This window comes from Tripterygium wilfordii, chromosome 1 (genome assembly GCF_013401445.1).
Source record: "Tripterygium wilfordii isolate XIE 37 chromosome 1, ASM1340144v1, whole genome shotgun sequence".
Classification (NCBI taxonomy): Eukaryota; Viridiplantae; Streptophyta; class Magnoliopsida; order Celastrales; family Celastraceae; genus Tripterygium; species Tripterygium wilfordii.
This window is the reverse complement of record NC_052232.1, coordinates 10,598,557-10,619,036: the sequence shown is the minus strand read 5'-3', so window position 1 is coordinate 10,619,036 and position 20,480 is coordinate 10,598,557. Positions and strand designations below refer to the sequence as shown.

The 20,480-nt window shown below is 37.0% G+C and overlaps 2 protein-coding genes across 2 annotated transcripts; both read right to left on the bottom strand.

The window, feature by feature from the left end:
- Window positions 1-13: 13 nt before the first annotated feature.
- LOC119980925 (histidine kinase 1-like) lies at window positions 14-6,446 on the bottom strand. Its single transcript, XM_038823841.1, has 13 exons — window positions 5,830-6,446; window positions 5,157-5,399; window positions 4,272-5,069; window positions 3,933-4,180; window positions 3,587-3,746; window positions 3,239-3,365; window positions 3,052-3,141; window positions 2,367-2,561; window positions 2,199-2,268; window positions 2,079-2,121; window positions 1,764-1,904; window positions 532-1,632; window positions 14-438 (listed from the first exon to the last, which is right to left on the bottom strand). The coding sequence occupies exons 1-13, from the start codon at window positions 6,061-6,063 to the stop codon at window positions 226-228; spliced, it is 3,663 nt and encodes a 1,220-aa protein (XP_038679769.1). The 5' UTR covers window positions 6,064-6,446; the 3' UTR covers window positions 14-225.
- A 2,775-nt stretch (window positions 6,447-9,221) lies between these two features.
- Window positions 9,222-19,417, bottom strand: LOC120003907 (alpha-mannosidase-like). Its single transcript, XM_038853067.1, has 29 exons — window positions 18,950-19,417; window positions 18,783-18,866; window positions 18,374-18,462; window positions 17,958-18,132; window positions 17,512-17,631; window positions 17,341-17,424; window positions 17,177-17,248; window positions 16,908-17,021; window positions 16,697-16,797; window positions 16,498-16,591; window positions 16,071-16,238; window positions 15,886-15,975; window positions 15,473-15,538; window positions 15,335-15,391; window positions 14,087-14,306; window positions 13,724-13,851; window positions 13,117-13,176; window positions 12,972-13,031; window positions 12,617-12,688; window positions 12,219-12,266; window positions 11,947-12,066; window positions 11,627-11,692; window positions 10,893-11,005; window positions 10,716-10,800; window positions 10,327-10,437; window positions 10,148-10,243; window positions 10,023-10,070; window positions 9,804-9,872; window positions 9,222-9,484 (listed from the first exon to the last, which is right to left on the bottom strand). The coding sequence occupies exons 1-29, from the start codon at window positions 19,154-19,156 to the stop codon at window positions 9,296-9,298; spliced, it is 3,006 nt and encodes a 1,001-aa protein (XP_038708995.1). The 5' UTR covers window positions 19,157-19,417; the 3' UTR covers window positions 9,222-9,295.
- Between the last annotated feature and the right edge of the window lie 1,063 nt (window positions 19,418-20,480).

Below are 20,480 nucleotides of genomic sequence, written 5' to 3'. Positions count from 1 at the left end.
TACTTGCACCAACTTTGTAATATTGATGCATCACTTCATTTATAATAAACACCAGTAAGCAAGCGGATTACTCATTAATATTATTCAAAAGCAAAATTGGATATACAGATCCATTATTCGTATGTTACATTCTCTGTGCACTACAATCCTACTTTTTACATTCCAAAGCTGGGAAAGACGAGGTGGTGTTAGCTCTTTGGTCCTCAAGACAAAAAGGTTGGGACTTTAGGCCCTTTTAGTGAGTGAAAGAATGGTGGAAACCATAAGCTTGTAGTCAATAGGCTTAGTTAAATAAGCATCCATTCCCACCTCCAAGCATTTTGCTTCATCTGATGACATTGCATGGGCTGTCAATGCAACAATCGGAATATGAATGTCAGTTCCTTCTTCTGATTTCCTTATTGCCTTTGTTGCTTCATATCCATCCATCTTGGGCATCTGGGTTTTCCATAAACAAAAGAAAATGTTAGAGCCTTTAGCATTTCTGAATTGTTAATGAAATAAACCATGCATTAGTTTTATGATTTTTGCCTGACAATCCATTAAGACCAAGTCAATTTGAGGTGAATCCGAGATGGAGTCCTCTCTTGACTCTTCTGCATCAAGCATGGAACTTAAAGCATCTACAGCCTGCATTCCATCCCCTACTGCAACAACTGTAGCTCCCATTTTTTCCAGCATTATGGTTGCTACTCTCAGGAGCACTGGCGTATCTTCTGCTAGCAAAATCCTTAGGCCCTCCAGAGATTTTTGTTCTTTTGCGGATTTGCTTGCATAAGAGTTCTCCTGCTTTTCAGTACAGCTGCTCCGAGATTGTTGTTTCCAGCATTTAGAGTTCTCAAATTGAGGTTCTACGAAAAGTGAAGCTTGTTTGGTGCACATTAACATTGGCTTTCCATCCCCAGTTGGGTGAGAGTTGGGTCTGGTTAGACAATGCTCTTCTTCTGACGGCAAATTGTTTACTTTTGAGTCAACCAAGCAGTTCTCTTCCGTTTGATTCTCATGGAATAGAAATCCATTGCCAGAATTAGTTCTAAGCTTTTCAGACACATCTGAATCATCGGAGCTAGCAGTGTCGAACTGAGTCGAATCTTTCTCAAGACACTCATGGGAACCACCATTTCTTGTCTCTCGCAATTGACTTGACGTCTTCATCTGCAGTTCAAGGTTTCTCTCTTTCATGACAGCTTCCAGGATCTGAATCATTTTGGCCTTGTACAGTGGTTTGTTAACCATCAATATATGCCCTTTCTGGCGCAGCTCCATCTTTATGGCATTTGGAGTGTCATGACTTAGCATCCATGCAAACTTGGCTTTACCAGAGAATTTGTCAAGGTAGTTTATCTGTTCCTTCCATATGTCTGTGCTCACGTCAAGTACTGCTATATCAAGAGCAATAACAATAACCGGGTTCCTCATGGCCCTTATCTTGAGAACTTCATCTTTTAAAGTTTCACTTAAAGAGGAATGAGTGTTGAAGTATTCACTGTTTCGTCTTCTGCAATTAAAGAGTTCTCGAAGAATTTGAGTCAGCTCATTCCACTCAGAAGCTTGCAGAGTAGACACCCCATTTTTACGCAACCAGTTGGATGTAACGACTCTTCCCATGCTACCATATAGTGCAAGCAGCACCTGAATTCACATTTTTGAATTGGTTAGAGATTCAAACTCCTTTTTTTTTTTGGCTTTTTTTAATGTAGGAATTCCTTTCCTTTCTTCATTAGATTATTGCGTAGATTTACTGTTCCAGAAGTATAACTCACCACAACATTATGCATTGTGAAATCTACTTCACAGTGCTGCTCTCCACCATCAATAGGTGTACTAAGAAGCACGTATAATCGCATTAGAGTTCCAGGGCCATTCTTTTTCACAACCTTGATCTCTCCTCCCATCTTGTTTACCTGTTGCCACCAGTATAATCAAAATTATGGAAAACAGGCATTCACGTCGATGTTGTGAATTGTAGATCATCAGGAGAAAAGTTAAAATTCTACAATTCACACAACCCATTGTCATGCATTTTTTATTTGATTTAACATGCAATGGAAATTTATATCGTCAAAAGATATACTTACCAAGGTGCGAACAATGCATAATCCAAGACCAGTGCCACCATGCCTGAAGACAGATAAACATATATACAGCATAAAATTGCAATTAAAAATTCAGTCAATTTGGTTGATGAAGCTACATACGTTCGAGTTGTTGATGGATCTGCTTGCTCAAAACTTTCAAATACAGACTCCCATTTGCTTGGATCAATTCCTACAGAAAATTAAACCAAACTAGTATTAGCTACCTGGAAGTGCAAAGTTTTTATTTAGGAGAGGACATAGAAATGTCAGTATCCTCGGAGTTCATACCACAACCAGTGTCATCAACTTCGAACCAAAGAATCACTTTATTATCTCTCTTACATGCCTTCCTCATATGATTTCTCTGGTGCTTCAGAATTGCGTTGAGTGCAAATAATGCTTTCTTTTGATGGAGGAGAAACTTTCTGGTGTCATCAAGAGTATTAAGATTCTCACACCATCCCCGCAGAACAATATGACCAGCTGTGAGGCATTCGAAACAGTTATTAAAGCTGATCTAAAACACATATCTAGAGATTCTTGTATGTCATTTTTCTTAAAAGAATCTATAAATTCATAGTTGATCCATGGGCACACTGTTACTTAAGAATGTAAAACAGTAAACAACTCCGGTGCACAAGACTCTAGTAGTGAAAAGACTATTTCCAGGAATTGAATCTGCGACGTATAGGCCGCACCCCTGCAACTCTAGTTACTCTACCACTCACAAGTTCGAATTCTTACTTATCAAAAAAATGTTGTTACTTAAGAATGTACTGGCGAATATTGTTCAATACTCGGAATAAATTAAGGGTTCATCCTCTAAATTGGACCAGTTTATTTCACCAGTCACCTTCTCATTCTTCAGTTTTCCTTTACAATTATCAGTTTGTGGTTAGTGGCCATTCTTTATTCAAACTGCGAGACTCTAAAAATAGAGCCGTCAAACAACAAATATGCCAGTTGCACTTACACGTTGTAAACTTGATAGAATTGCTTATCAGATTGGCAAATATTTGAACGACTCGGGCAGAGTCTCCCCGAACTAGTCTTGGCATATCATCTGAAAAAATTAAAATCAATCATTTAGCACTATTTCACACAAAAAAATGGAACTCGAAACACTTTCTTCTACTAGTTCTCCCTCGATTAAAACATACCTGAGAGGTCCAGAACAGTCTCAACATTGTGATTAATGCATCGTACAGAAAACATGTCAAAAAGTCCTTCAAGTTCTTGTCCCAAATCAAACTCAGTTTCCTCCAGCACCAGTTTGCCAGATTCAACCTTTATGATATTTGTTAAGACAGAGATTATAAACCTTAATTAGCATGAAACTTTTTTGTGATATCTGTTGAGAATGTGTAAAATAACCCTTAGTCCTTGTCAAAATGTTCTGCTCACAAATTCATGATAATGTTCTAATAGGTCTTTCTTACATTTGAACTTACACCTACACTCAAAATTGGTAAATTCCATAAAAAAACAAAACATATAGAACATCTGACCTTGCTCAGATCTAAAATGTTGTTAAGAAGCCGGAGTAAAGCTGTTGAGCATTTTCTAATCTGAGTAACTGTTGCATATTGCTCATTTGTGAGACAATCATCGGTTATAAGAATGTCCAGCAGCCCAATTACTGCGGCCATCGGTGTCCTTAATTCATGACTGTTAAGACAACAATAATCACATTCACTCTTGAAGATCAAAAAAGAAGACATCACTTGCTAGAAGCATATCATGCTTGAATTTAATCAGATTTCACATAACAATCCCCAAGAGCATAGATATTTAATATTCATATGGGATAAATATATCAACTAGTTGAACTTTATATGTACCACGATCCCTCACCTCATGTTCGCCAGAAATTGGCTTTTGTAGTTGCTTGATGCCTCTGCTCTTCTCCTTGCATCGAGATGGCTTATTAGTTCTGCTCTTAGCTTCATTTCCTTTGATACTCCATTTGTCAGGATCAGAATACAAACACATCCAATAACCAGGATACAAACAGATGCAGATATTAGTATGACCAATGTTTTATAAGCTCTCTCTTCTACTCTTCCCATTATATACTTCCTTGGAATGATAATTACCCCAACCTGCAAGAAAAAAAGAATCTCACATAAATTAGACAAAGAAATATTTTGCTTCTGGTTGTAATGGAAGAATTGTCGTACAATCAGAACTTACCATGGGAAGTCTTTGTAGATTAAGAAAGAATGAATCAATGTAGTATTGCTGGTCATCGAGCTTGGCATCTTCTACATGAACCACATGACCAGGAGGAAGCTTGTTGCCGTAGACTTTCTGGAGCCATTGAGCTCCCATTCGGATTATGCGATCCTCTGAGTCAAAAGCCATCATAAGTTTGGCTCCAGTTGTAGAATTTCTAAGGAGAGGAGCATTTGTGGAGGTAGCCAGCAAATAGCCCTCTTGAGAGGTTAAATAGATGTGACCACTATGAACTTCAACAAGTTCTTTCATCAGCTGGCCAACACTATAAAGTGCTGTAGTAACCCCGACAACAGCCATTATACTTTCATTCTTAGCATCCCATACAGGCAATGCTGCTGAGAGCAACGGAGAATCTGTGGACTTGCTAACTGCAACATGCCATGAAGCTACACCATCCGGTACTTGTGAAAGGCCAGCAATGTTGATTAGATCATCCGGTGGAATTTGGGTTGGTTTTCCTATCCTCTGACCAGTGATGGGGTCCAGCGGTTCACGATACCAAATTGCAGAAAGATTACCCCTTATGGATTGATCATTCCATCCCTGATGCGATGCCAGGAAATTGGTAACTTCAGATCCACGGACACTGATTGAATAATTTACAAGATCTGAGTAGATGTAAAATGTATTGTTACTTCTATGATCTCTATGGAAACCCTGTACAAAACCATTCCTATAATTTATAGTTATTGCATTGAGAGCTTTACGGCTTACAAACATTGCCCATGTTACAGCCCTCATCATGTCATAGAGCTGATAAAAAGAATTTTAAAAAAATGTCAGCAAACTATATTGAAAAACAGTCACAAAAATAAAAGAACAAAAAACTTCAAAATCAACCTCAACTTGTTGTGCTTGAGTGGTTGGTTTGCTGTATTTACTAATCACATACTCCGACAGCTTAACTTGGGCTATTGTTATTTCTGAAGTAGAGTTCAAGATATTCCACATCCGTAATATTGGACGCTGTAGAAGCTCATAACGAAGGCCATATGCTAAAGTGTTCAGTGATTTTGTTGTATAAACTCTCGTAAAATGCCATGTAAGCACAGTCAACAACCCGATTAAAATAGCCAACATGACCTGCATAGAGCCATTAATATAAATTACAATTCTTGGGTATCGACAGAGATCAGTTTTGGACGAGCTAATCAAGTTCTTCCAATCAATTCAGAGTATGCATACAACAGAATTTATCTATCTATCACCTTGAGCTTAAGTGCAGTTTAACCAAGAAAGTGAATTACACAAAGTGGCTATCCTCGCTAGAATTCATATTCAGATTCTTCTGCAGATTCCAAATACTATAGCCTGATTAAACTCTAAATTAAGAACTACAGACTACAAACAATATAATTCAAGTTGTTAGGGAGCTATGTTTCTCTTTGTCTGATCTATATTCATTCAAATTGATTAAATTACATATGTAATCGGCCACTCTCTCTAACTACATATCCAAAAGGACCAAAACTTCATTGAGAGAGACAGAACTGATAAGAAGAAATTCACAAACCATGATAGCTAATCGAGCAACGAAGACACTGTAGTACGAATTGAGACAGCGAGTAGTTGCATACTGAAAGTGATCATCCTGCTCAACATCTCTGCGAAAGATTCTTCTCCCACATGGCACCCTGTTCCTCTTACAAGTAACTGCAAGACCCGAGATTCTGTCAAACACCTTTCTCAGAGGAGTTGCCATTGGTGACCATTCAGGACTTTCATCAGATAACCTGTGTGCACACATTAGCAACAACACAAGTTTGCCTCTTTTTTTATGTTGAGACTTGAGAGAGAAAGAAAGAGACTGGGTTTAAATATACTGCTTCTTGTGTCATTGTCCACTTTATTGAAGCACAAAGACACATCTTCTTTCAGTGGGTGGTGTTATTCTCTCATCCACACCATTTTTTTGACACATTTCCTTGCCTTTTTCTTTTCATTTTCAATTGCTGACCATTGGAGTTTTTTTGGGAATTTTTAACACTAAGTGGGTTCTTCTTCTTCTCCTCCTTTACTAGCTAAGATTTGAATGAGAAGATCACTGTCAAATTCATTTTGTGTGGGCTGTGTAAAAGCTACTGAAAACTCCATGGCCAGGTGAGTGAGTGCTTGTTTGTTGAAATAGTGAGCCAGGCTGTGCCTATGTTTATGGAAGTAGTTTAAAGGATTTAACAGTCTATATATCACATCAAATGCCTAATTAACAGCACTGTTTACTAATTTTGAATTTTTACTTACAAGTTACAACTAACTTCATATACTGATAAAAATAAATTAAAAAAAAAAAAAAACTAACTTCATATATGTACTCTATTTGGATTTCGCCAAATACCCTTCTAATATTTGAGTTTTCAACCCAAAAAATTTACCTAAATCACCTAGAAAAATTGAGAAAGAAGTGTTGAAATTCTTAACCCAAACACATTAGAGATATTGTCTGCTCTGGGCCACGGGTCTGCATGAATTTTTTTTTCATGAACTATTGTCATTGGTTCTTAGACATGGAAAACGCGTCTTCATGAAGTTAGCGTGACGCAATGGATACGCTAAACCCACAGGGGCACAAGAGATACTATCTTCTTTGGGCTCTAGTTCTCTATGGATACATCAGTTTACTATGAAGGTTTTATTTATATGTCTCTTCAATATAAGGGGTGTTACCTTTTATTTACAAAGCACTCAATTGAGTTATGTCAATCCAAAGTGAGCAAGTAGATAGTTTTAATATTTATTTTAGGCAATTTGGGTTGGTAGATGATGACTAGAATTAAGATATGGAGGGGCGTGCTGCATGCACTATATGGGCTGGACTTCGGTGTGGAGAGTTTAGAACAAAGCTTTTGTGACTCCACCTCACAATCCAACAACCTTTACAGCCTACACTGTACATGGGTTCTCTAGGAGTTGCTGAGGCTTTTAGTTTACCTTTAAAGCAACACTAATTTAGATATTGTGTGTGTATATATATAGCTAGTGGCACTCTTTCCTTGCTCAAGAGTGAAGTCCCTTTCTAAGCCCTCCTGCCCTTACTCAAAGGGTAAGATATATTTCTTTATTTTTGACACCAGTTCTTGGCACCGTAATATGGTTGTTTCAATGTTTCCTGATATATCCCATTACATTGGTAAGGCTGGTTATGTTTAGAATAACCATTAGTGATATCTCAACATCGGATTGACGTAACTCAACTGAGTTGAATATGAGTAACGATATTCCACCTCTCACACAAGGATGCGTTTTTTGGACTTAAGAACCAATGGCGACGGCGCATTAAGAACAAATCTGTATGAACCCGTGGCCTAGACTGACAATATCCTTGATATGTTTAGGTTTGGATTTATAACAGATACTGCATAAGATAATACAAAATGGCCAAAAGCCTAAGATGTATACAAGTCAAACCAAGAGACAGATACAGAAAATAAGGGGAAAAGGGTATAAAGATGGATGCTTGTATGGAATATTTGTTGAAATCTGCAATGGCCAGTCAGATAAAATGATGAGTATTGAGCAGAGACACACCCTTTGATTTGATTCTTGATGCCAATCGCTGGGCTTTTACAGATCAACGTTAGGAGGGATTGCAAGCATCTGTTTGGTCATAAATATTATGGTTATCACAATGAGACAAAGAATCCACTGGAGATACAATTTGATATGGTGACTGGATGTGGTTTCACACTCCAAGATTATGTGATTCGCTGCTTATATAAACTACAAAAAAAGTAAAAATTATTGGTGTAACCTACAAGGAACCAATGGAAAGAAAACATGTTTTTGGTAATCCGGAATCAAGTTTGTTATTTATATGGCTATAAACTCGGGTCGTCAGGTTCATGTGCATAGAAATTTCTCACTTGATGACAAGGTAAGTTGGACCAAACCCAATGCGTGGTCACAAATGTATTGATCACCGTGGGAATCAAATTCAAGATCTCCGAATTCATGGGATTTAGTCCCATCCCAGATAGATTCACCAACGAGGCTATGAGCTAAATAGTTCGGAAAGAAACACGTCATTGACATCAACATCAAAGAGTCCTTATCTTCCAAGTTCGTGCTGCCTCCATATATACAGATAGACAGAGACACATAGTGACAGTGCATGACCTAACTTGCGGTATAGGCATGGAAACTTTGAAGACAACTGGTGTTTGGAATGATTTGGGACCCATTTTCTCTCAAAGAGCCTACCACACAGGTATGATTGGTGGATTCAAAGCCAAGCAGCCCATAAAACAAATGAACAAAATCATTTTCTCAAGAAAAGTGACATCCCTTGAGCGGTGAAGTCGTATAGAAAAAGGCGATCCATTCTTTACCAAACATACACTTTTTCTTTCCCTGGAAAGAAAATCTGGAACAAAAAAGTTGGGAGATTTATTCTTATCACAATTCAAAATCTTATTATATCTAGGGGTGGCAAAATTCCAATTCCGGATCAGACGACGCTACGTGTTTATGAAATATTTACATATCTGAACCCTGACCCGGATTAAATTTCGGACGTACTTAATTGACCAAACCCGGATTGATTTAAATTCAGAAAACTAAATCGGTTAATTACCTAATCCGGGTTACATTCCGAACAAGTAAATCATACAAGATTTCTATATTTGGACTTGAGACTGTTTTAAACCGAACAAATATTTTATGTTTGGACCCAGATTTCGGACACATAACTTATGTCCAAACTTGGTTTAATCTGAGTTGTACAAATTCTATCATCCGAACCCGGATAGAGTTTTGTCACCCCTAATTATATCCAAGGTTGGAGAAAAAAAATGCACACTTTTGGCTTTATAATTTGATTTACGTTTGTGGAGCATCTATTATTCATGTTTTTCTGACTAATGGGAGAATGAATCAACCCTAAAATTGTTAATCAAGCAAGCCTTATCGTATCAATACTAGCAAGATAAAATTTTCTTATTGATCAATAAATTACGAAGATGTCATAGATTACATGGCGTCAATCAAAATTTTAGCAAGAAAGTGCGAATCTCCATCGGACCAAGCTCAACAACAAGAGTTGAATCATCGACCGGGCTGCCTCTGACCGGAGAGGGATCATTTCCATTGTCCCCTTCAACTCTCCATTTCAATTTCTTCATCTCTGACTTCTCTTGGTTTGTTGATAAGTTCATTTCCTTCAGCTCCTTTATCTGGAAGTTCAAACACACAAAACATTCATGGATTAGTACCTGCCTTCAATCCATTCTGCAGACACCCCATGTCCCAACCCAAAAGTGGGGCACGTGACCAGCGCAAGACCTCGATGGACCCTCGACGGCTCACTGAGGTCAAGCAAGCCTCTAAACAAAACAATTTGCGTTTGATAACAGAATATGATTACAAATTTCAAATACCATATAAAGTCCAAACTATATTCAGGGCCTAATGGCCATGGAAACTGAATGATCCTAACGGTAGTCAATGGAGCGTCTAAGTCAGATTTTATATTAGTTAAGAAACAATGCATACCGTTTTTCCAGCAAACATTTTCTTCAGTTCAACTTTGGCTAGTGTTGAGTACACAGTATCTTCGCCCGCCTATTCACAAGCATGAAAGAAGTGGATGAGAACAAATTAAATCAAAATATGAATTTCCCTTTTGAAACAAGTAAGATGACTAATCTATATGCAAATTCTTTCTGGTTCATTTCACAAAGAATATGAAGATTGTGTGGGATGTGGCTTTACCTCGTACAAATGTGCCAAACGGAGGATCACAGTTCCATCATCCAACTCCTGTAACAGTAGGATTAGAGAGAGAGAGAGAGAGAGAGAGAGAGAGATGAGCAATTGTTTGAGCTTAAAATTGTCACCTGAAGGGTAATCAAAGCAACATTTAACGGCAAACTGTAGCTCGGATCCATGGTTGTTGCCTTGGTCAGATGAGATTTTTTCCAGTTCTCTGCATTCTGAATGATCAATTGTGTTATTAGATAAAGATAGTCCGTACTCCGTAATTGATTCATCACATGAATATAATAGAGAGCCATACCTCATGTGTGAAAGCTAAGAGGAGAGGTGAATAAACTTCTTGGCCAGTTGTTCGGCGCCAGCTTGCACCAGCCCCTAACTGGTTGATGTTCATGTAATAATTTCCGCGAACCTGTGCATGAAATTGATAAGGTGAGACTTTCAGATTTTCAAAGTGAATCGATAAACATGTTTTCCAAAGTCAATCAGGAAATTGGTATCAGGGATTCAGAAAGCATGACAATATAAAAAGATCATTATGATGGCTTTCAATAGTAAAGATGCAGACAATTAATCCATAATGGTAAGTTAGAAGCGAAGCATCCAGAAGCTAAAATATTGTTCTGGACAATAAGCGTTCATCCTGAGCTTCTCAAAAACATAAAATGCTTGGATTATATAAGATTTTACCGTTAATCCTTCACATGTATCTCCAACACAAACAGTTTCATCTAGAGCTTCACCGACTCCTCTGGAGTCATCGCGGAGTGTACGCCTTGTGTAGTAAGAGTGGTAATCAGTTAGCATGACCATAATTATAGAAAACTCTAATTAGATATTGTAAAACATAAGGCTTGAAAATTGAACCTGTGAAGCATCACTTCTATTGCTCCATCTTGTATACTGGCTCCTCCACTAGCACGATCAACCAAGATCGAGAATTCAGAAGTCTTATCTTCTATAAAGATCCCAAGATTAAGCTGGAAAAACAACACAGGATTCATGTTAATAAAGAAGAGTAGTAGACTCTGTGGGAAAGTTATTTGACCATCTCGAAATGCAAGATATGAGGTGTTAACCTTGAACGGATTAAATGTACATAGTATTTAAGGAATCAAATCTAACCACTGTTCAACTATTGTTTGCTTCCGAAAATTATCCCCGACCTTAATCGTGCTTACCATATAAATGTTTTATGTGTAGTTTACCATTAAAGTTACCAGCGACCATAATTCTTTCCATCTACAGAATTCAAACTCCCGATCTTTGAACGAAACAAAAGACCAAGAAATTTCCTATTAGCATTAAAAGCACGTAAAACCTGCTTTTAGACTCAATGTGGTTAAGAACTGAACAAGGAATTCTGCTAGTACTTAAAGAAATGTAAGCTACACCTATGGAATAAAAATATCATTCAAGTCTCACCCATGGCTTTACTAAAACTTTGCCTTGCAATATTGGATCTGTCAAAGACAACAGCCAAATAAGATATATGGACCACATCCATGACAGGTCTCAATCCCATTGCAAGACCACATCGCTTGTCTCCCGTAAATTTTAAATGCTATATACTTAACTAGAAAAAGGATAACGAAAATTACCGGGTAATAGTTTCCAGCAACTGGTTGATTAACCACAAGTGGCCAGTCTGTTCTATTATCTCGAACCTGTAAACCGACAGAAGAATTCCAAGTTAAAACAAGCAAGCAACTACCATGACAGAAATTATTTCCTGTCTGATGTGGAAAATTGAAAAACAATATCAAGTTTTGCTAAAAATCTAAGAGCTTTGGTATTCCTTTTATTTTTCCAGTACCACCAGTTTTTTTCTTATTCATGCCCTTTGAGAGCAAATACTTTAGCTATTTAAGTATCATTTGACAAGGTGGGAAACCAAAAGCTTTCAATCAAGAGAGTTTACCCGCTTCAGAAAATCTCTTCCATTAGAATCACTATAAAACACCTTGTCTGTGACCATATTTGCTGACATTCGTGTGATGACTTCTTTGCCGACACCATCTTCCGTAGGAATTGGACCAATCTTCATAATAGAACTTGTCAGAACAGGTCTATTAAAGTTTCGAGAGATCAAACTTATTTTATTGGATGTTTTTTTCTTAATAATTGGCAGACTATGTAAGTTACAAAAAGATGTTTCTTGATTGACGATTCATAAAAGTAGTAATTACTTACTGTATATTCAACTTCCGCGTGCTCTTTGTTGCTGTAAAGTCTTGTGACCTACTAAGAAAATATAAAATAACAATTAGCAGAATGGCGAGAAAGGAATATAGGAACACATTGATGAAGAAAAAGAAACACACTAACAGCTGGTTTTATTTATAATTTTCTGTCTTGCTTGGAACTTGAAGGGCACTATCAAACATCTATTTTGTCAAAGTTAACCAGTTATAATATATCGACGATGAATATAGGCACCATTCTTAGGTATGAAGTCTAGAAGTCCAAGTATTGCATAGCTTATGTATGCAGACTAATATGGTTAAAGAGACAGCCAAACAGTCATACTAGGTAATCAAAGAGCAGAACAGTATAAAAAGAATGAACATAAGCCATAAGTAAATTGGGACCTGGTATATCCATGAACTGAACTGCTGGTGAACCTCATCCACTATTGGTCCACGAATGACCTTCAAGGGCACCTGCAGATGGTATAAGATACTTCAGGATCAGTAAACTCGAAAGCCAAAATAAATTAAAAGTTATATTTTGAGTCTTTCCATACTAGGAAGTATAGGAAAGAAAGGTAGAAGCATGAAATGCAGATGATTGGCAAAAAGAAGCTTGAGCAGCCAACTTTACTTGCCCAATACAGAGCTAGACTAAGCTATCTAACAGCGTAATTAGTTTTACCCTTACTTTTTTTAAGTTTATATGTCAATGAGTACGTGAAAAAAAAACCAAAAAAAAAAAGACGAAACTTACTGATCTTGAAACAACATGTGGAGGGGATCCATCAGGTCGGAAGATATACGCACCAGAATTCTGGAAGACAGATGATATAACTTAACAGATACTATAACCTCAAATTCATGTATATGATCCAACTCTAAGCAAAATAATTGCATACCTGATCACTGGAGGTAGAAGAACCATACCAGAAGTAGCTTTGCTGTACTGGTACATCAACCTGGCAAAAAAGGGAACCAACTATTTACTACTACTGGTACTGTCCTATTTCACAGGATGCCTGATGCAACAACTCAGTAGTTTTGAACGTATCCAAGATAGCTTAGACAAACAGACAAAAAAGTTCAAGAATAAACAAGTAAGCCATCGAAGAAAACAAAATATAGGGAAGTTACACATTGAAACATCCTCATTCATTAATAGAGGGCAACTTAACTTTGCAGAGGGGCTGTGAAACTGCAATCATTCAAATATTTAGGCTCTGAAGGAAAACAAGAGCAGAAAGGACTATATTGATTTTATTTTTAAGAAGGACTAAATTACTCATAGAAGCAGGGAATCTCACTCTTAAACATGTTATTTGAAAGAAGTCCATGAGACATATTAAGAACATATATAAACAGATTAAAATGTCAATTATATTGTCCCATGTTTCCCCCTGTTTCTGATATGAAACCAGAAGATATTCCAAAGAATGGTCAAGAAAAAGAAATCTTTCTCGACACCCCCAATCAAAAAAATCTCCACCAAAACGTGAAACAACTTACCCCAGTTCTTGAATTATATATTCGTTTTAGTTGGCCAGTTGTTGAAGAAAAGGACATCTTCAAATTTCCAGGTCCAACTTCAATGGTATCATTTTTTGGGATGTCCATCATACCTTTACTTCTGTTTTCTGCATGAAGAAGGAAACAACACATTAGCAACCGAAAAAAAAAGAAAAAAAAAGGGTTTCTTATGCTTCTCCTTCAGCATGTAGAAGAAACGTCTCTTTAGTGAATAAGATTCATAAGAATGCATGGTAGGTAAGTAGAATTCTTCCCACAATAAGATAACGAATATTTGATAGATAAAGTATATAAACAGCTAAGAATAGGACAGAAGGAAAAGAAAGGAAATCGGGCATGTACGTTTCTCAACAGGCTTAGAAATGAAGTAGGTAGTCCAGCCCAGTGGTGGAACAGATACTTGAAAGAGAAGCCAATATTTAGGAACTTGGTTTGATGTCAACCCCAAGTAAGCCTTCAAATAGAAGTTTCTTAAGTTGCTTGTGACATTATCCAAATCTGTATACTGTGTTTCAATGGTATTGCCTGAGGAGTCTTGAACAAGAAGGTTGGCATCATTCACCTGGTACACATTGTCAGTACCACTTATATCAGAGCATTTCATCTCCCCATTTGGATATACACATGTTAAGAAAGAAATATATTAAGAATACAAACGAGAAAGTTCTGCACCACTTAACATCCGAACATTGCACTTTGAAGAAGTACTGAGTTTCTATATTGAAAACTTAATGATGGAAAACAAAAGGTGAGAATAACATAACAACTGACTAAAAATATGCAGTTGTAGAGGTTTAAGTGTAACCACAAAAATGCTGTGACGACATAATTATACACAATAAATTTACACATGAAACAATAGAATGCAACAGTTTTTCTACAACTAGTAGAGTTTCTTCATTATAAAGTGTCAGACATTGTCGGACATACTTATACTATGAGACAAGTTCCAGTAGGTGGTTGCTTTTCAGTTGTGGTCAACATCATATGAAATAAAATGACAAGAACCTTTAGAGTTTCACCAAGATCGAAATTGATGGATGGAACTAGAAGATACAAAAGTTTATACTACTGTGAATACTAAATGTAAAAGTTGGATCTTCTTGTTTTTATTTCATAAGCAGCTAGCGATAGAACTGATGGTAATACATGGAAGCCACTCATCCGTTTCTTTATCTAAAGCCATTGCTTTTTAGTTTCAAAATTATAAGCGTAGAGAGTGATAACCATCTCAAACATTTTCATCCTTTTAATACCAACAATTGTGGCCTCCAAAATCGTACTGTTCATTGGACTTTGTTGAACACCACACTTATCCTGTAACCACATTACCATATACCATGGTTATTTTGCAAATGTTTATCCGTATTGTAATGTATATGTGGCTCAGAGGTAGAGTTGCATGGATGCAACCTAGAAGTCACAAGTTCGATTCCTGAAAATAGTCTCTCCACATATTATGTGGAGATAATGCGTACATTCTACTCATCCCCGATCCCGCCCACTGCGGAAACCTTATGCACGGGAGTTGTTTTCCTTTTGCTCTAGAATACAAAATATAGAAAGAAAAAAAAAACAACCTAAGCTTACCGGTATCCTAACAATGTCTGTGCGGTTCCATCCAAGAGGGTTATACAGCACTACAACCTGAAAGCAATGACCTATAACTCATAAGAATAACAAAAAAACTATTATTCATTGAAAGATAGAGAAATATATAGATATTACCAAACTCTTCCCTGCAGGAATCTCTTCCTCTGATGGAGGACAGTAACTGATATTTAGCAATTGGCACTGTTCAAATAGAGGGGGAACAAGTAAAAACGGAGTATCAGGGCAGAGCAACACAAATTATTATCAAATTTTAGACACTTCACCAACAATGGCAACAAACCATAACAGAAACGAAATAGATAAGCAAAGAAGACCCTTAGATAAGCCCCCAAAGCAACAGCAATGCAAGAAACTATAAATTGGGCTATGCACCTACAATAAAGTGATAATTTCTTTCCAAGGTCTGTTAACCAAATTAATGAACGTGTAGGCATCATGTTAGCAACAAAAAAATGGATCTTAGATCTCCTGTAGGAAGAAATACTCATACTACTGATTCAGATAAGGAACGAGCTGTCAAGTTGTACCTGGCTAAAGTTCAGAGGGGGTCCAACACATTGACCTTTTGTTTGATTGTTGACTAAGCATGACAGAGCAAAACTTGAAACAGCTTCAGCCTATAGTATAAGTAGTATTGACTGATTACAAAGGACAAATTTAGCAAAGATGAAGAACAACAATGCAAAAACTGAAGGACACTTTATCTGCCCACCTCAGAGGCGCCAATGGCTAGGCGTTTTGTATAGTCATCTGTTGTATGTTGTTTAGCAGTGCCAGTGACAGCATCATGGTGTTGTGCAATTCCTAAAGCATCTCCAAGGGCAAAGGAGTTGGGACGAGTGGATCTCTTTCCAGCCAGAAATTCCAGTTGCCGTGTTGCCTATGTAGTCAACAAAATCATGTGAATATAACTGACAATTGGTAGACTACATCATAGATTGCTTCCTCATTATGAGACTCATGAGATGAAAGCATGTACAGCACGAAAGCGCAAGGTACTGCGATATTGCAGAGTGTGCTCGAATGCTGGATCCAAACGTCAAGCATAACAAATCTACAGAAAAGGGATTATTGGAGCTTCTGTTTACCTAAAACTAGCTTAGCATAACTATGGAGGTTTAGTTAATCTGATGTCTTACCAAATAGTATCCACTCAGCAGCCGAATATATTGCTTGAAGGCTGGTCGACTAGTGAAAAAACCAGTCCAATAAGCATTTTCCCTATCCGCATACCTGAGAATAACAACTGGGCAAGCTTAAGCATACAATAGATTAAGTTATGATCCTGATTCATGAACAAATGAAACCTCAACTGAATAAAGAATAAGCTACACTCACGGAAAGTAATCATCAGTTTTCAGTGGCCACGATTCGTTTGCTGCATTTTTTGCATCAGTATAGATGGATGGTGTAGAATACAAGGCATTCGCTCGACCATCCTGAGATTACAATTCAGATTGAGTAAACCCATAATCATCAAGCACTATACTCAAACCTTCACAGGCAATCCAACATGAAAATTATAAATGACTTTCCCCATAAATTGTACCTTATTTACATAGTGAATCAATTTATCCATTTGCTTGAACCAAGACTCGGCATATTGGTACTGGAAGTCATCCCCCATGGTCCACATAATATGGTTTGTCCGCGTCACATTTGCCTGCTCTTAAAGAAGGTGTAAGTAGTTATCTCCTATGAGCTTGACACATTTAACTATGTAAAATGCTTGTAGTTCTATGCTTTAGGGCAAAAAAAAACATGTAAGCCAATTAATTAAAAACACAAATCAAATAGAAGAGGGAACTAAGCATTTACTTGTGTCACAGCCGCACTAATGAAATCATTAACCCGCTGTTCAACATTGTAATCAAATAGAAGAGGATTATCCTGCAGCATAGCATGCAACAGAAGGAGTTTATACATTCAAGAGGAACATTAGATGACAATCAGTATAAGTGATATATAATAAAGATTAGAACCTGGACTGGCATAGAGTCATCATTCACTTCAAAATGGAAACCATCTGGGGGACTGTAGTGAACAGGAAAGGCATTGGTGAAAATCTGCAGAAGTCCCAGAAAAGTGAATTGTATGCAAAACAAAAACTGTACTAAAGTGATGAAAAAAATGGTAGAGTAGCATTATGACACCTGAGATGAAGAACCAAAAGTCTTGGACCCACGCCATATAACTTCAAGAGATTTATCTCCTTTGCGCTTTGCTCTGTCCTGGTAATCAATTCTTGCAAAATGTACAGATTCAAACCCAAGCTACAAGGAAAAAAAAAACACAATCAATCATGAATAATCACAAAGCATAATTGCATAGTTGTAAGTATAAATTTCCAAGATATCCAGATGATTTTACTCGGGGGGGGGGGGGGGGAAGGAAAAGAAATCAGAGAGGGATAAACAAATAGCCAAAAAATTCAAATGTCAAATACCACGAACAAAACTTAAATTTTCAAAATAAATTATATCAAAATCAGATAATCAACTTGAGTTATTGCAGAATGCTTTTAGTCTCAGTACTTTTTGCTAAAGAGCCATAGAATTAGGTAATATTATATTAAGTTCATCATGGTGAAACTGTGTACCTCGGCCCCAAGTAGGTATGCTTGCACGGAAGAGTGTCCAAATGGATCAATCTGCCATCCAGCACGAGGGGTTGTATTAAACTGCTCCTTGATCGCGCGATGACCTAGGGTTGTCTGATCAATCATGTCTATGTAATGGGTCGTTGCTTCATCATGCATACACCAACCTCCATTTCTGCAATTGGAAACTTACATGTTTTTCATTTGTGCAAACAACACTAACACTCGAGATACCTTTATTTCACAGCATAAACGTGAGCATCGTGCTGCTTTTTGAGGCATATGCTGACAGCCATTTCAGCTATTGAATTTTAAATGCTAATAAAACACCAGATAAATTTGACTCTACATCAGCTAATGAGCAAGTCACACACACACAGAGCATATATGGTACAAAGTGGTCTGCAATTTCATACATGAATTCCAATCGTCCATCATATACAAGTTTCTTCACTTGTTCTTGTATTTCCGGGCTTTGTTCTTCCCACCATCTTTGGAAGAAGGCCTATCATTGAAATGAAAACCTCGTTAAACAATGCCAACAAGTCAACTCAAATAAACTTTAAACATATGGATACTTAGATTAGAAAAAGAACAGCTTATCCTACTACTTGTTCAAAGCAATAGAAGATTAACTGAGGACTCGGAATGAGTAGTGAATTCAAATTCAAACGATAGAAAGATTGAGAGGAAAACACAAGCAAAGATTTTCATTCAAAGTTTTCATAAATTCTTTTCACATGATCTTTTAAACATTCTACAGAAAAATACAAAAATCGAATTTGGAAATCTCGACACCTTTAATTTTGAATGGGATTCTCTTACCATTTCAGCAAACACGAACTTCCTACTAGGATCACGAAGCAAAGCTTCCACAACCGAGTCTAACACATTCTCAACACAAGCACCCTACACATGAAATAAAAATTAAATTCACTTCAAATTTAATGCATAAAAATATAATCAAAAACCAACCACTGTTTCATAAGAACCTGAATACTGTTATTCGATCCAACGTAGTACTGATCAATAGTCTTCAACCACCCGACATCGTCGTGCGAATGCGGTACCAGATGAACATTCAACTTCCCAGCCACCACACCAGCTCCTGTGTTGTACTTCACATAAGCACCTCCGACTGCCGTCACGCAGAGACAACAATAGATGAAGAGAAACGCACCGCCAAACAACTTCTCCATTTCTCTGAGCTAAGGGACTCTCTCTCTTTCTCTCTCTCTCTCGCTTTATAATTTTATAGTGTTCGAAGTCGCGATGAACAGTCAACGACGAAGAATTGGCTCTAACTGCGACAAAATAGGCCTCCGTTTCTTCTACAGCGACGTTTGGAGCTGACGGCCGGCAGGAAGTGAAGTGATGTGGACTTCAAAGAGAAAACGTAATAGAGAATTTCCTTCTTGATTCGAAGACAGCAAGGCGAATGATTCTCTGCCTATGAGACATGGTAAGACATGGTAAGACATCTATTATCAAATTGCTCCACATTTGGGAAGTGAGCCGTTAACGACAATTAATGTAAGGGATGACTGATGAATTAAATCGTGATTCGAATCGTATCCCTTCTCAAACAAAAAAAAATAAAATTGCTCTACATGTATGTGAAGTTATTTAGGGAACATATTCAATACGAAAAAGTAAAAACTTGTCACATATTATTAAAATTATTTTTTAATAAAGAGAATGATCGGTTTTTCTATTTTATGATTTCGGTTTTAGTATTATTGAATACTGCCTTATAAAATATTTTTATTTCCTTGAAAATGATTTATTGCATGATATTATAAAAATATACTTGTCACCAAAAAAAATTTACAGTGCATATTTAAAATATGATCCAAAAAAGTGAAATATTTTACATATATCTAATTCAATTGATTGTGAATCGAACCATTTTTCGTCGGTGCGTCAAATGCTACCTAAAATAAGTACTTGGTGGTTGAAGTGAAGAAGGCACGTGTCTGTCTTCATTCTCCGAGGACTTTTTGTCTTCTTTGACGGTCCATAATTGAATATTGTTTTTGTAAGTACTTGAGGAGCCCACCATGATTGAAGCCAAAAGCAAGAAGTTAAAAAAGGGGAAGGATTTGATAAGGATTTGTTTGGCGTAGGATTGATTCTAATGGTGACAAACTAATTAGTCAAACAATGTGTAATAAACCTTATCTTCAACTCATTACTAAGAACAATACTATTAGTATTCTTTAATTTCTGATAAAATGTGAGCAAGAATTTAAATATTGGAGTATGAAATGTGGTGGCTTAAGATAAGCCTAGCTTCCTGTAATAATCAAGGCATGACCCATTCCTTCAATAATATAAAAGGACCAAGTGTAGGTCATTTGTGATAAAATAGATGCAAACAAGAAGTAGAAGATAATGGAATGCAATACACACATTTGCAAAAGATAATGTACATTAAATTTCCTACTTGACAAAGACAATGAGTAATAGCAATTCTGAATTATGAACACCGCGACGTAGGGTCTCTTCTTATCCCTAAAATGG